We start from the raw sequence: 15,962 nt of genomic DNA on the forward strand, positions 1-15,962 counted from the left end.
GTTTTGGCTTCATTGAGCTCAGCTTAGTCATTTATCCCGGATGTCTTAATTCTACTTTTGTGCAACAGGCCCCAGCTGGCTGGTAATGGGTGGATTAGGTGGTTTATTATCGCTAAGCGCAAGACACAACTGAGTGAACCAACCAGTGACATGCTTACCAGGGTGTTGGACAGTGTCTGATTTGGTCCACCATAAGCATTTTTAGTTAAGGTTAGGGATAGGGTTCTGGTTGTGCCATAACCCTTTACCTAATTCTAGCTTCATGCCCACATCCCGGTTCAACCCTAACCTTAGCTTCAACCACAACTCTAAGCTTAGCTGTATGTATGTATGTACAGTATGTATGTGTTTAATAAGGATGATGTCAACTGCTGTCTTCTGTGTGGTAGTGGTATACTGAGACAACTTGCTAGAACATGTTCTAGAAAGTTGCAAAGAGGTGCGGATTAGGCAGGCAGGCTTTTGATTTTCAACCTTTTCATCCAAAACCAACCAACACAGACACGTGGGCATGCGCACGCACACACACACACACACACACACACACTAAGATCTGCAATGCCAGCTGATGTAATCACCTTCAGGCCCTTGTTGATTGCTGGCCAACTTTCTACTCTATGACCATTGATCTGCATGGTGCCAGTCAGCCATGGGTGAGGTTGATATTCCATTTGAAGTTAAGTTGTATGTTTCCAGCTTCCTGAAATTTCTGCTCTCCACTCGCTCTTCTCAGTGTTCGTTTTTTTTTCAATCACTCTGGCTCATTTTTCAGATGTAAGTAATATATTTCCAAAATTAAGTACAAAACTTTAAACTGATAACACTTGTAATGCCCTCTATCTTATATTCAGAACCTTTGTGCATTCATTGGAGTTTCACACATATTCCACCCCGGACTCATTCATCCAAAATCAAAGTGTTCTGTAAAATACCATAAGCAATTTTTGTTTATTCACGAATACATAGGATAATGAAAGGCTCACCATTTAGTCATTTGAACCACTTAGCTTTTTTTTTCAATTGCTAACAAGCATCAGTCACGACTGAAGTCACTTTTTCAAAACTCTTCAGTCTGCATTACAAACATGCATCTTGGCCCAACAGTTAATCTCACCTCAAACCACTTCATACATGTCTCAAAATAAACTTGTTCCATCATAACACTGGCAACAACTCCCAATCAGAAAGCATACATTGTCACTCATAACACACTGAACTAAAAATCCCAAACAGGGAGCCTTACATAAATTATGAACTTCTCTTTGAAGTTTGAATGATTTTTCACATAAATCATTATAGAATAAGAACATCTTCTCACTTTATTGACTGTACTAATGTATATGTAACAAGAATTCATCAGAAATGCAGCAATTTGCTTCAATAGCCGTTCTATATCTTTTGTGGTCAACCATGGGGTGTTGGGTTGAGCATGCAGATATTAACACAGAGACAGGAAGGTTTTAGTCCGTAAACAACTTTACTAGGACATAAAATAAACATAACAACGAAATCACGTAGGTTTGGCTCAGTCCTTCTTCTCCGCTTTTGCTCTGTGTCGGTCTCCCTGTCCTACTCCGCGGTGTGCCACAGTGGTCCTTTTATTTGGTCTCCACGGCTGGTTGGTACTTTCCCCTAATTACCTCCATTTGGCGCTATCCGTGTTGGGATGCCCAGCTCATGTACTCCCAGCAGAGGGAGCCAACGTCGCATCACGTACCTCCCATCTATTACCATCCCCGGAGTAGACCTCCTGGGATACCACACTTTGCATATAGTAATGTACTTGTGAAAAATAAAATGTTGAAACAAAAAACGAATTCCTGAAATTCCAGGGCTGCAATAATAATTACAACAACAAAAAACAACAACATGTATAGTATAATCACTCAAAATGTACAGTAATGTGAGGGTTCTAGTTCTCCCTCTCTCCTGCGTTTGACCACAAGTTCTCATCAACATCACATCTTATGTCTTCTCTGGCGATCTATCTTGGAAAGTATCTTCTGGAATGTCTAATCTAACCCTGGCAGTCTTCAGGAGAAGTGTCTCCACACCCTGGCAGTCTTCAGGAGAAGTGTCTCCACACCCTGGCAGTCTTCAGGAGAAGTCTCCACACCCTGGCAGTCTTCAGGAGAAGTGTCTCCACACCCTGCCAGTCTTCAGGAGAAGTGTCTCCACACCCTGCCAGTCTTCATGAGAAGTGTCTCCACACCCTGCCAGTCTTCAGGAGAAGTGTCTCCACACCCTGCCAGTCTTCAGGAGAAGTGTCTCCACACCCTGCCAGTCTTCTTCCACACCCTGGCAGTCTTCAGGAGAAGTGTCTCCACACCCTGCCAGTCTTCAGGAGAAGAGTCTCCACACCCTGGCAGTCAGGAGAATCTCCACACCCTGGCAGTCTTCAGGAGAAGTGTCTCCACACCCCGGCAGTCTTCAGGAGAAGTGTCTCCACACCCCGGCAGTCTTCAGGAGAAGTGTCTCCACACCCCGGCAGTCTTCAGGAGAAGTGTCTCCACACCCTGGCAGTCTTCAGGAGAAGTGTCTCCACACCCTGGCAGTCTTCAGGAGAAGTGTCTTCCACACCCCGGCAGTCTTCAGGAGAAGTGTCTCCACACCCCGGCAGTCTTCAGGAGAAGTGTCTTCCACACCCCGGCAGTCTTCAGGAGAAGTGTCTCCACACCCTGGCAGTCTTCAGGAGAAGTGTCTCCACACCCTGGCAGTCTTCAGGAGAAGTGTCTCCACACCCCGGCAGTCTTCAGGAGAAGTGTCTCCACACCCCGGCAGTCTTCAGGAGAAGTGTCTCCACACCCCGGCAGTCTTCAGGAGAAGTGTCTCCACACCCCGGCAGTCTTCAGGAGAAGTGTCTTCCACACCCCGGCAGTCTTCAGGAGAAGTGTCTCCACACCCGTGTTCATGGCATCCAGTAAAGACATCTGGTCATGTGGATGTTGGTCATAAACCTTCCACCTCCACGCAGAGAAAAGCTCCTCTATGGGGTTTAGGAAGGGGGAGTATGGAGGCAGGAATAGTACTGACATCCTGGGATGTGCAGCAAACCAGTCTGTGACTGCAGCAGAGTGGTGGAATGCCACATTATCGCATACAACAACAAAGGTAGGTAGTTTCTTGCCCCCCTCTCCTCTGCTGGCACAAGTTGATTATGCAGGTCATCCAGAAAATAAATGAGCCTCTGTATTGTAGGGGGAAATGAGTGGTTTGTGTAACAGCAAACCATCATTGAACAGTACTGCACACATTGTGATGTTAGCTCCTCTCTGGCCTGGGACATCCACGGTTGCTCTCTGTCCAATCACATATCTTCCCCTGCGGTGTGTTTTTGCCAGGTTGAATCCAGCATCATCCACAAAGATGTGCAGTTTGCCTGCCTTCCATCTCCATTACTCTCTAAAATACAGCAAATCCACAGTTTTACAGTACTTTACATTATGCATAGCTGTGAATGTACACTGTCTGGTTATTGAACAGACATCTTACCTGGACATATTGATACCAGAGTTCTTTAACTCGTTCACCGTTTCTCTCAAAGGGTACAACTGCTTCCTCCTTATTTGATGTTTCTCTAGGACTCTGGCCATTGTCGTTGTGCTGACTATATTCACATTCCCAAAAGTGATATTGTCTGCCAGCACTCTGTTTCAAATTTCCCACAGTTGTATTGCATTGTTGACAATTACCATGTCAACAATGCCAATTTCCTCTGCATCTTATAATATTCTGCCTCTCCGTCCTGTGGGAGGCAACCTTTGGCAACCTACTGAAAAACGCAAGACAAGACAATCAATATATTTCAAAATGTCAGTACATGTAAAAATGTGAACATACTGTATTGTACTGTAATATGCAGTTAAATGATCATTGAAGGATGCACATCTCACCTGTTGTTTTGCTGCAGACGCTGCAGATTTGGTTGCACCCTTAAACCAGCCTCTGTCAAAGAGAGACCATGGTTTACAACATGGTCAATAATTGTGGCCCTTATCTCATCAGAGACCGCCGCTCTTGGTCTTCCTCTCCTTTGTCCTCCACGCATTCTCCCTCTCCCTGCCACTCTTCTTTCCCCACCAACCTGTCTTCCTTGATCCATGTTTCCAAACTAAATCATTCTGAAGCCGTCCTCTTTTGTCTGTTTGGTAACTAGAATAAAAACAGGACACTTGGGTAGGCTTTCAGATGAAATTGCAGTCAGCTGGGTTTGGAATGATTAAATATTCTGCTGAGATTTTCTATATGTTTCAATTTGGTTACTGCATAAATGCACAACATTTGCCATCATTCTGCTTTGAATGTGTTTTTAACAGTTTTGGAAACAGTGTATTAGCATTTGCAGGTGGTGGAATATGAATGAGAAAAGAGTTAATGGATTTCGGAGAATGTGGTCATTGAATGCATTTTGTGTGGAAGCAATCAAAAATGATTCACAGTTTGGTCCATATACACTTATGTGTCTCCAAAAGCAAAGAAATAGAGGATACACATTTCAAAACGGTTCTTTTTCAAGTGCTGCAAAAAAAGAATAGTAGATGGTAAAAAAAAGAAATCCATACAGTATTTGACTATAACTTGGAAAGCACTTTTTTTTTCATCTAATGGCAGGAAGTCGGAAGTTTACATACACTTAGGTTTGAGTCATTAAAACTCGTTTTTCAACCACTCCACAAATTTCTTGTTAACAAACTATAGTTTTGGCAAGTCGGTTAGGATATCTGCTTTGTGCATGACACAAGTCATTTTTCCAACAATTGTTTACAGACAGATTATTTCACTCATAATTCACTGTATCACAATTCCAGTGGGTCAGAAGTTTACATACACTAAGTTGATTGTGCCTTTAAACAGCTTGGAAAATTCCAGAAGATGATGTCATGGCTTTAGAAGCTTCTGATAGGCTAATTGACATCATTTGAGTAAATTAGAGGTGTACCTGTGGATGTATTTCAAGGCCTACCTTCAAACTCATTGCCTTTTTGCTTGACTTGGGAAAATCAAAATAAATCAGCCAAAAATTGTAGACCTCCACAAGTCTGGTTCATCCTTGGAAGCAATTTCCAAACACCTGAAGGTACCACGTTCATCTGTACGAACAATAGTACGCAAGTATAAACACATTGGGACCACGCAGCCATCATACCGCTCAGGAAGGAGACATGTTCTGTCTCCTAGAGATTAATGTACTTTGGTGAGAAAAGTGCAAATCAATCCCAGATCAACAGCAAAGGACCTTGTGAAGAGGCTGGAGGAAACAGATAGAAAAGTATCTATATCCACAGTAAAAACAAGTCCTATATCGACATAACCTGAAAGGCCACTCAGCAAGGAAGAAGCCACTGCTCTAAAACCTCCATAAAAAAGCCAGACTTCAGTTTGCAACTGCACATGGACAAAGATTGTACTTTTTGGAGAAATGTCCTCTGGTCTGAGGAAATAGAACTGTTTGGCCATAATGACCATTGTTATGTTTGGAGGAAAAAGGGGGACGCTTGCAAGCCGAAGAACAGCATCCCAACCATGAAACACGGGGGTGGCAGCAGCATGTTGTGGGGGTGCTTTGCTGCAGATGGGACTGGTGCACTTCACAAAATAGATGACATCATGATGGAGGAAAATTATGTGGATATATTGAAGCAACATCTCAAGACATCAGTCAGGAAGTTAAAGCTTTGTCGCAAATGGGTCTTAAAAATGGACAATGACCCCAAGCACACTTCCAAAATTGTGGCAAAATGGCTTAAGGACAACAAAGTCATGGTATTAGAGTGGTCATCACAAAGCCCCGACCTCAATCCTATAGAACATTTGTGGGCAGACCTGAAAAGGCTTGTGCAAGCAAGGAGGCCTACATATCTGACTTAGTTACACCAGCTCTGTCAGGAGGAATGGGCCAAAATGCACCCAACTTATTGTGGGAAGCTTGTGGAAGGCGACCCAAAAAATTTGACCCAAGTTAAACAATTTAAAGGCAATGCTACCAAACACTAATTGAGTGTATGTAAACTTCTGATCCACTGGGAATGTGATGAAAGAAATAAAAGCTGAAATAAATCATTCTCTCCTATTATTCTGACATTTCACATTCTTAATTCCTAACTGACCTAAAACAGGGAATGTTTACTAGGATTAAATGTCAGGAATAGTGAAAAACTGAGTTTAAATGTATTTGGCTAAGGTAAACTTCCAACTTCAACTGTAGTTATCCATTTTGAGCAGTTTGAATAAGTTACAGTTAATTTTATTGTTAACAAATGACAAGACAAAGAAAAGTGAATATTGCATTTTGAAAAGAAGATATATTTATTGAATATGTATCCATATTGAAAGAGGGATTTGGTGCAGTGAACAAGTTACTTTCTTTGTTTTAATCAGTCAACTGAAAATGCACTTAGAGTTTTGAAACATCTCAATGATCTGTTTTGAGCTTAGAAAGGGGAAACTGAATGTATTCAACTGAAATGTGTCTTCTGCATTTAACCCAAACCCTCTGAATCAGAGCGGTGCGGGGGGGGGGGCTGCTTTAACACATCCATGGCACCCGGGGAACATTGAGTTAACTGCCTTGCACAGCAGTTTAATGACAGATTTTTACCTTGTGAGCTCAGGGATTCGATCCAGCAACCTTTCAGTTACCAGCCCAACACTTTAACCACTAGGCTACCTGCCACCCCATGTACCACATACTTGTGAAAATTGCACTAAAGGGATAGAAAAATTTGTTCAACCAATAAATATACATTTTAGATGAAACTCATAAACCCATGTAGAGTCGCTTGCCCTAGTTCCTGCTATTAAATGCTTGAGTTTGAATAAAAGGAAGCCATTGTTTAATGATCAATAAATATTTTTTTTAGAACATGCTGTAAAGTTCAAATTGCAGAGCGTTATGTGTTTCTTATTATAATTTATCATATTGATTTAGAAACAAGTTTCAAAACAACACCTGCTTGACAACTGCCACTGCAACACAGACAAAGATATATTTATCTTAAACTCGTCAATTGAACCCCTTGTCATAATAGAAGAAAAAAAATATTTGAGTGCAAATAAATATCTTGCAACGACCAAATAAAACACCTTAATTTTGGTGAGATGTAAAGACAAGCGACATAAACATATTTTTTTGAAAACGTACAGTATGTGCTTCTTTTGAAATAATCATACCAATATACATGACATGTTAATGATGTATTCTACAGCTGTTTGTCTAATAAAAATACATTTTGGAATACTCTTTCATTTGTTGGTTCACTTTGAACAACTTCATGATACTACTAAAAACTATTTTGTTTATCCACATTTGTATTGTTTAGCCGTAAAATCCAGAACATTAAAACAACAACAATTACAGGGTGAATGGCTCAAAGGCATCAGTTCTATACAATGAACAAACAAAGATATCAAATGTTTTAAAAGCATATGTTTGAGAAGCAACTGAAAGTCAATACGGTGACAAACTGTATCTCGTTAAGCTGTGGTAGCAAACACCCTACACCCTCAACAGATGCACATGATGGATGAAGGGCTGGGGACCACTGCACTGACTGACAGGCAGACTCAGGGCTTCAGTGAGGGCTTAGTGGCTTAATGATTCATGCTATGATAAATAACATCAAAGGGAATTCATTCTTTATTACAATTTTTAACAAGGAATAAGACATGTAGTTTGAAGACACTTTCATGTTTTTCTTGTTCAATGCCCTTCTAAAATAAAGGAATTTATAGCGTGTTTATAGCGTGTTTATGAAGACCTACATTCTTATCATTGTTATGTGAACAGATAGTCTCAGATTATGATAATGTGGCAGCTACATCTTGAGTCTATTGAACCTCATTTGCTATTATGTTGGAAAAATTAAGATACATTTGTGAATTTAAATAGTCTCTCTCTGAACAATATTTTCTTTAAATATACGCACTGATCCACTGAATAGTTATATTAAAACATACAAGCAACTAATAATACATGATCATGTATGCCTGCTTGATATACAATACTTTACAAAAGGTTTGAATAGCTGGCAAACGTTTGTTTGTTCAATGTAGTGAAGAGTCAAGACACACCTGTGTGGCCATGAAAGTGACTTGTTAAGACAAATACAGCAAAGATTTGACATCACAATGTTTTCTTTGCAAATATCTTTGGAAAATGCCAAAAAACAACCCCGTTCTGATTCATCAAACAAAAATATTATCGATTTAAAATACACATTCTGTTTTATTTACTTCAGCAGAACCATAAATTGAGAGAAGTATGCCCCTGGTGGTTATATTGAAGTGAACGTGATGAGAGCAATAATGCATAAAATGTATTGTAGCAGGCTATGCTTCCAGACAGCAAACAAATAACAACCCAGGACACTTCACCTAGTGACTATCTTAGAAAAGAACCGGCAGCATTAATGTCTTCACTCATGCTCGTAAAACTGACTATTCTACCAATCCTGGACTTCGGCGCTGTCATTTACAAAATATCCTCCAACACTCTACTCAGCAAATTGGATGCAGTCTATCACAGTGCCATCCGTTTTGTCACCAAAGCCCCATATACTACCCACCACTGTTCTCGTTGGCTGGCCCTCGCTTCATATTTGTTGCCAAACCCACTGGCTCCTGGTCATCTATAAGTCTTTGCTAGGTAAAGCCCCGCCTTATCTCAGCACACTGATCACCATAGCAGCACCCACCCGTAGCATGCGCTCCGGCAGGTACATTTCACTGGTCACCGCCATGAACCAATTCCCCCTTTGGCTGCCTTTCCTTCCAGTTCTCTGCTGCCAATGACTGGAACCAATTGCAAAAATCACTGAAGCTGGAGACTCATATCTCCCTATACTAACTTTAAGCATCAGCTGTCAGAGCAGGTCACAGATCATTGCAGCTGTACATAGCACATCTGTAAATATCCCATCCAACTACCTCATCCCCATATTGCTTTTTTGTTTGTTGCTCCTTTGCACCCCAGTATCTCAACTTGCACATTCGTCTTATGCACACCTATCACTCCAGTGTTAATTACTAAATTGTAATTACTTTGCCAATACGGCCTATTTATTACCTCCCTAATCTTACCTAATTTGCGCACACTGTATATTGAATTTGTTTATTCCATGTGTAACTCTGTGTTATTGTTTGTGTCGCACTGCTTTGCTTTATCTTGGCCAGGTCGCAGTTGTAAATGAGAACTTGTTCTCAACTGGCCTACCTGGTTAAATAAAGGTGAAATATATATATATTTTTAAATAACCTTTGACCTGTGAGATTTTTCTGTTAGTCACAGCTTCAGTCATTATGTACAAGGCGTATCTCGAGCAGCCAAAGAGCAGTACTTGTGTCTGACCCAGCCAGAATATGACCACACCTCAGTGAATCACCAGTACATCCCCCTCCCTCAGCCCAAAGTGGGTCTTGTGCTTGTCAAATAGCTGTGTAAGGGAGCGTACTGTAACGGTTTTGACTTGAGGTTATTATTTATAGGGGTGCCAGGTAGGTTGTGCCTACCAGAGAAAACATTAGTTTCTCCTTTTAGTTTGGGTGGGAATGAGTCCCATCTGGTCCGTCAAGTCTACACCAATACAAAGGACGTATGTAAAAGTCAGGATGGAAATAAACTTTTCATAAACCCTTAAAACATTGAAAAGAACTTCAAAAACAATTATATTCTGTTGCGTGGGTTGTATTAGCAACAACAATGATTACACACATATATAATAATATCACAATGAGTTCTGGTTCCTCCAGAAATGTCCTGTACCTCGGGCCTAAAAGAGTCCTGCCCGGTAAAGGAGTTCAGTGAACTCAAGTGACTTTTGTCACGCGATGTTTGTCCGTTCGTTCCGTGTAGCGTAAACCCAGTATTAAACATACAATCAATATAACAATTACTTTACCACAGAACCTTAAAGCGGATCAACTCTTAATTAAGTCCTCAACTACCACTAACTACACAAATCACAGTATACATCACATCCAAACAAATGAAATACCGTATACAAAAAGGTGGTAGTCAGTCGGTCAGTCAGACAATCCAATCCGCCAATAGATCTCCCGCGGAGAAAGGCCACGAAGAACGGAGAGGTGTAGTCCAGGGACGCAAAGAGTGGATCCGATCCTGGGTAAACTCTCTTAGGCTACAAAACACACGTTTAACGGCAACAAAACAAACGGAATAGAGATGCTTCGGAACTGAGGGTTGAACACATCCTCATGCACGTCTCCATCACAACCCCACTTTCGTGCAGCTGATGCTGGCTATTTAATTGGGAATTAAAGGGAAAGCGCCCTATTGGAAGGAGCTGCACTGAGACGGTTCAGAAAAATTCAGGGCCGTCACAGTACGTACATGGTGTGGTAATGGTTCACTTCTTCTTGGCTGGGTAAACTGATCTTGGGCATCTCCATGGGTTTTCCAACTGAAAGACAAAATAATTTCCTAACCAGATGACAGTCTCAGTGTTACTCACCCTAAAATAGATCAAAATGCACTTGAATTCTACACTGAACAAAAATATAAATGCAGCATGCAACAACTTCAATTTTTTTACTGAGTTACAGTTCATAGAAAGAAATCAGTCAACTGAAATAAATTCATTATGCCATAATCAATGTATTTCACATGACTGGGCAGGAGTTTTTGCCCACAAAATGGCTTTATTACAGACGACCCCACAGGTGGAGAAGCCGGATGTGGAGGTCCTGGGCTGGCGTGGTTACACGTGGTCTGTGGTTGTGAGACCAGTCAGATGTACTGCCAAATTATCTTAAACAATGTTGAAGGTGGCTTATAGTAAAGAACTGAACATCCAATTATCTGGCAACAGCTCTGTTGGACATTCCTGCGTCAGCATGCCAATTGCACGCTCCCTCAAAACTTGAGATATCTGTGGCATTGTGTTGTGTGACAAAACTGCACATTTTAGAGTGGTCTTTTATTGTTCCCAGCACCTGTGTAATGATCATGGTATTTAATCAGCATCTTGATATGCCACAACTGTCAGGTGGATGGATTATCTTGGCAAAGGAGAAATGCTCACTAACAGGGATGTAAACAAATTTGTGCACAGAATTTGAGAGAAATAAGCTTTCTGTGTGAATGGAACATTTCTGGGATCTTTTATTTCAGCTCATGAAACATGGGACCAACACTTTACATATTGCATTATATTTTTGTTCGGTATAGATTAGATCCAAGGCCATTCTCCACATACATAACTTAGTGGCACTTTGTTTTAGGGGAACAGAAATTACTGAGAAATGACATGATCAAATGGTAATTACATACCAATACCTTTACAGAAAACCCATTGTATTTCTAGGGAATATGGTAAGCTTACCAACTGAGTTGATGGGTATGGAGAAGGGAACCAGGCCCCAGGTGTCAGGGGAGAAGAGGCCCCGGCCTCTGTAGCCCCCTCTGGATCAGCCTCCACCAAGATCCCTCATTCAGAATCAGCTTCTTATACACATCATTCTCCCCAAACGAGTACTCAGGCACCAGGTCAGCCCTGGTAGACAATAACACAATAAGACACAACACAACATAGTCAGTCTCACCTCCAGATGATCAGTGTGACAGTCTGTTTAAAGTGTATATGCTTGGATCAATGTAGCTTTCTGGTGTGGATCGTTTGTGTATACCATGGGGACTTACCCTTGTTGCAGAGCCAGTTTCACAAAGCCCTTGCGGTTCTTTAGGGTGAGACAATGAACTCCTGGAGTACAGTCCAGAGATTCAGCTGCCCCTCCAACAGTAAGAACGACTGCATTCCCTGTCCCATTACACAACAGAATGAACTCCAGTGTGGCGCGATTCACAGGACAAATCCCTGAATAATAACAACAAATCACTCTTTTTAGGAGCAACATTTACGGAACTACTCAATCATATCTATAAATGAAACATTTACTGTCCTTGAAGGGAAATTAATCTACAATGTATGTTCACGTTATAAACAATCACTCACTGTTTTAGTATGGGTTGAAACTAACCAGAGACCAGTGTCCTCACCTGCAGACATCAGGTACTCTCTGGCTAATGGCATGTGGAAGTTTCCAGCCAGGGTAGCCACAAATGGTGTTATTCCAGGGGACTTGGCTGAAAAACCATTGGCTTCTGTTGCAAAATTACAAAGTGCTCCAAAACAAAAGACTCCATGTGGGTGGGAGCCAAGGATATAGTTCCGATTGGGCAACAAGTTGTGGGTCTTGATAAGCTGGAGTCAGAAGATTGTTAAATATGAGACTCGACATTGAAATTATACTAAATATTAAATATTGTCCTTAATTAACCGCAGTTAATTTCCCTTTGGAATGTGACAAAGCAGTGTGCAGTTACTATCACTCACTCGGATAGGGAAGTAGTCTCGGTAGTAGGTCCAAACTGTCCAGTTCCTCACCCACGAGAACCTTCGGCCAGCTAGGAGTCAACACATCATATCATCAACAAAAAGATACAGTAAGTCTGAAGAACAACCAGTACTCCAGCTGTATTCTCTATAATGTAGCATTTAGCTTGCCTTGTTTGTGTGTGTTCCAATTATAGATGAGCCAGGTGGTGTATGAGGCCCACCAGTAGTCAGTCCAGAGGAGGTACAGCATCACCACAGAGCATATAGGGCCTGGTCCAACACAGAGAGGGGCAAGAGGATGAAACACAGATTAACTTTGAATTGTCAAACATCCTATTGTTTTTTTAAATCTGAGAAAATAAAAAAATCTATACAAAAAAGCACACAAGTTTGACAATCACAATTGACTATTTGTGTTGTGTCATAGCCAGTTAGAGGTTGTTCAACCCATTAACACTGTGGTGCAGTGTTTATGCCCTCTCGTACGCAACAGTTTTCCAAGAAGCCCAATAAAAGGCTGGCCATTTATATACTGTTCATAAATTAAAAACAAAAATCCAGTGCTTCAGCCATTTGACAGTGAAGTATATGGAGCTCAGCAGATAATCTCACCTAATGATGAGGAAGGAGACAATGAACTGCATGACAGAGAAGACCTGGACCTGGTTCTCCAGCCTGGGACACCAGGCCCAGTGCATAGAGAGCAGGGACTGCAGGGCCGACAGGAGGACGGAGCCAGTGCCTGGAACACATCACATTAGGATTGATAAACTTAAATGTCAACACTTTGCTACTTAATTAAGAGTGAAGATACTGGAATGGATTTATTGCACCCTGTAAAAATGATCTTACCTCGCAAGACACAGGTGTATGCTGCAAGAATTGTCTTCTTAACTACAAAATTGAACATAGAAAGCCAGAAATGTTAGCTGTCAAAGGGCAATAAAACGAGTTCTCTCTTTTACAACCCATGACATCAGTGCTCTCTCACACTTGGTTGAACAAGTTTATACCCCTCAAAGGAGGGGTGACAGTGTGAATGGTGCTGTGACTGTCACAGAGCACATTGTGTACTCTCTTTGTATTATTGCAGGGGACAACTGAACATTGTCCTTGAATATTATCTGTTTCATTATGTCAAAATGTTGCCTCTCTTTAGTCGTATAACATGCAATTTATAAGCTACATAAGCAAGCAGTCTGGTCTCATAGACTAGGCGTCAAATAGCATAAAAAATAAGATATGTTATGTTTGGTATGGTTACATAAGACAGATGGTTACTTAAGGCAAAAACAAAAGTAAGGTGGTTGGTCAGGGTGGATGTGAACGTCTAGCAACTCAAAGGTTGCAAGTTTGAATCTCATCATGGACAACTTTAGCATTTTAGCTAATTAGTGACTTTTGATGTAGTTAGTACTTTTTAGCTACTTCACAACTACTTAGCATGTTAGCTAACCCTAACCTTAACCCATTTAGCTAACCTATCACTTAACCTTAACCCTTTTAGCTAACCTTTCCCCTTTCTCTAACCCTAACCTTAACCCTTTAACCTAACTCATAAATGTAACCCTAACCTTAACCCTAACCCCTAACCCTAACCCCAAGCCTAGCTAATGTTAGCCACCTAGCTAGAATTCGTAATATATTGCACTTTTGCAAATTCGCAACATACTGTACGTTTTGCAAATTCGTAACATATCATACTAAATGGAGTGTCTCGGATTTACATACAGAATAATATGAAATGTTCTGAGACCAGTTTGAAGCAAGGGATGAAATGTGTGTCAATGATGATTGTCAACTAATTAAAGGAAATGTTAGCAAAATAAAATAGAAAAGTAAATATAATTTTTCTTTGATTGGACAAATGTGTTTGCTTAAACAATCAATCCATGGACCATGAGGTCAAAATTGAAATGAACAGATACACAAGCAGGGAAAATCCAATGGTAGTCATAGGGTGAGAGATTCCGTTACAGCGCTTTGAGACAATGTGTCTCAGAGACTGTCCTTGGTTCATAACAGCTATTGTAGCTTCACAAAGCATATCTTTGTTTCGCAATGATTCTGTAATCTTAACATTTTTGCTTGATAAAAGACACCTTGACCCCCACATTGAAACCAATGAATGAATCATGGTGAAAATAAACATGAAAATGTATCTTGCATACTGTACATATTTATAAGGAGTCTTCTGTGAATCAAGTATAATAGAATAAATACTGCCAAATTTTCCTTACTTAATGTACAGATTTAAACATTCTGACATTGCTCATCCTAATATTTATATTTATATATTTCTTAATTCCATTATTTTACTTTTAGATGTGCGTGTATTATTGTTAGATACTACTGCACTGTTGGAGCTAGGAACACAAGCATTTCGCTACACCCGCAATAACATCTGCTAAATAAATATGTGTATGTGGCCAATAAAATGTCATTTGATTTGATGAGCAATGACAGGTAGGCTATCCATCAATTCCACTTCTAGTCTCATTGATGGAAACAAAATGCCTAAACGCATTATAAGCCTCATATTGGCTCATCAGATAACTTTCCCACATGATATGAAACCCAAACAATTATGCAATTTACCCTTTCCCAAAGCCTATGTAATATGTCCCTCCATTATAATTGGTGTTACTCTCAGCCATTTGTAGATGTTTTGAATAATGTACTGGTTGTTCCAACTATTTTTAGCTTTTTCTATCCCCCTGTGTTTCTGTTTGTTCCCAACAGTGTTTCAGTGACTGATATTTGTGACCTTCACATACTCAATAAAGTAGGACAACACATTGAATCACACCCCACTACCCTCAAGCACCATAGGTCTACTCATAATTATTCAGTACTGATGGTATAACTAAAGCCTACTCACAGAGCTTTAGGCTATACATATACAGGTAACAGCCAAAATAAAGGAAACACCAATATAAAATAGGGTGTTGGGTCACCACGAGCCAGAACAGCCTCAATTCACCTTGGCATAGATTCAACAAGTGTCTGAAACTATATTGGAGAGATGTGACACCATTCGTCCAAGAGAAATTCCATAATTTGGTGTTTTGTTGATGGTCGTGAAAAACGCTGCCTCAGGCGCCGCTCCAGAATCTCACATTAGTGTTAAATTGGGTTGAGATCTGGTGACTGAGATGACCATGGCATATGGTTTACATAATTGTCATACTCATCAAACCATTCAGTGACCACTCATGCCCTGAATATGGGGACATCCTATGGGGGCATAGTCATAGTAGCCAAAATAATGGCAATTTTTATACATGACCCTAAGCATGATGGTTTTAATTGCTTAATTAACTCAGGAACCACACCTGACGTCGTGATACTTTGTACCACTAATTTATACTCAAGTTTTTCCGTTATTTTGGCAGTTAACTGTACATCTCCCGCCATTAATGTATAGTATGTGAGCGCTGAGGTATGCTATACTGTACACTAGACCGACGTTTGCCGTGTCTGTACATCATCATCGGGAAAGGGAGGGTTAACCAGGCAGCATCTCCTCCCTCTTTGCGGCCTAACGGTGACGGACCCAGGTGACAGTTCACCGTGCAGACCCCGGGCATCTTCTGAGGTTTCTGGAAC

The 15,962-nt window shown here is 40.8% G+C and overlaps 1 protein-coding gene and 1 pseudogene across 1 annotated transcript; both read right to left on the reverse strand.

The window, feature by feature from the left end:
- Positions 1–6,290: 6,290 nt before the first annotated feature.
- On the reverse strand, positions 6,291–12,425 carry LOC118397481 (diacylglycerol O-acyltransferase 2-like; annotated as a pseudogene).
- A 96-nt stretch (positions 12,426–12,521) lies between these two features.
- Positions 12,522–15,961, reverse strand: LOC118397480 (diacylglycerol O-acyltransferase 2-like). Its single transcript, XM_035792256.2, has 4 exons — positions 15,823–15,961; positions 13,206–13,247; positions 12,966–13,095; positions 12,522–12,623 (listed from the first exon to the last, which is right to left on the reverse strand). The coding sequence occupies exons 1-4, from the start codon at positions 15,941–15,943 to the stop codon at positions 12,581–12,583; spliced, it is 336 nt and encodes a 111-aa protein (XP_035648149.1). The 5' UTR covers positions 15,944–15,961; the 3' UTR covers positions 12,522–12,580.
- Between the last annotated feature and the right edge of the window lies 1 nt (position 15,962).

Source organism: Oncorhynchus keta, chromosome 18 (genome assembly GCF_023373465.1).
Source record: "Oncorhynchus keta strain PuntledgeMale-10-30-2019 chromosome 18, Oket_V2, whole genome shotgun sequence".
In the NCBI taxonomy this organism is placed as follows: domain Eukaryota; kingdom Metazoa; phylum Chordata; class Actinopteri; order Salmoniformes; family Salmonidae; genus Oncorhynchus; species Oncorhynchus keta.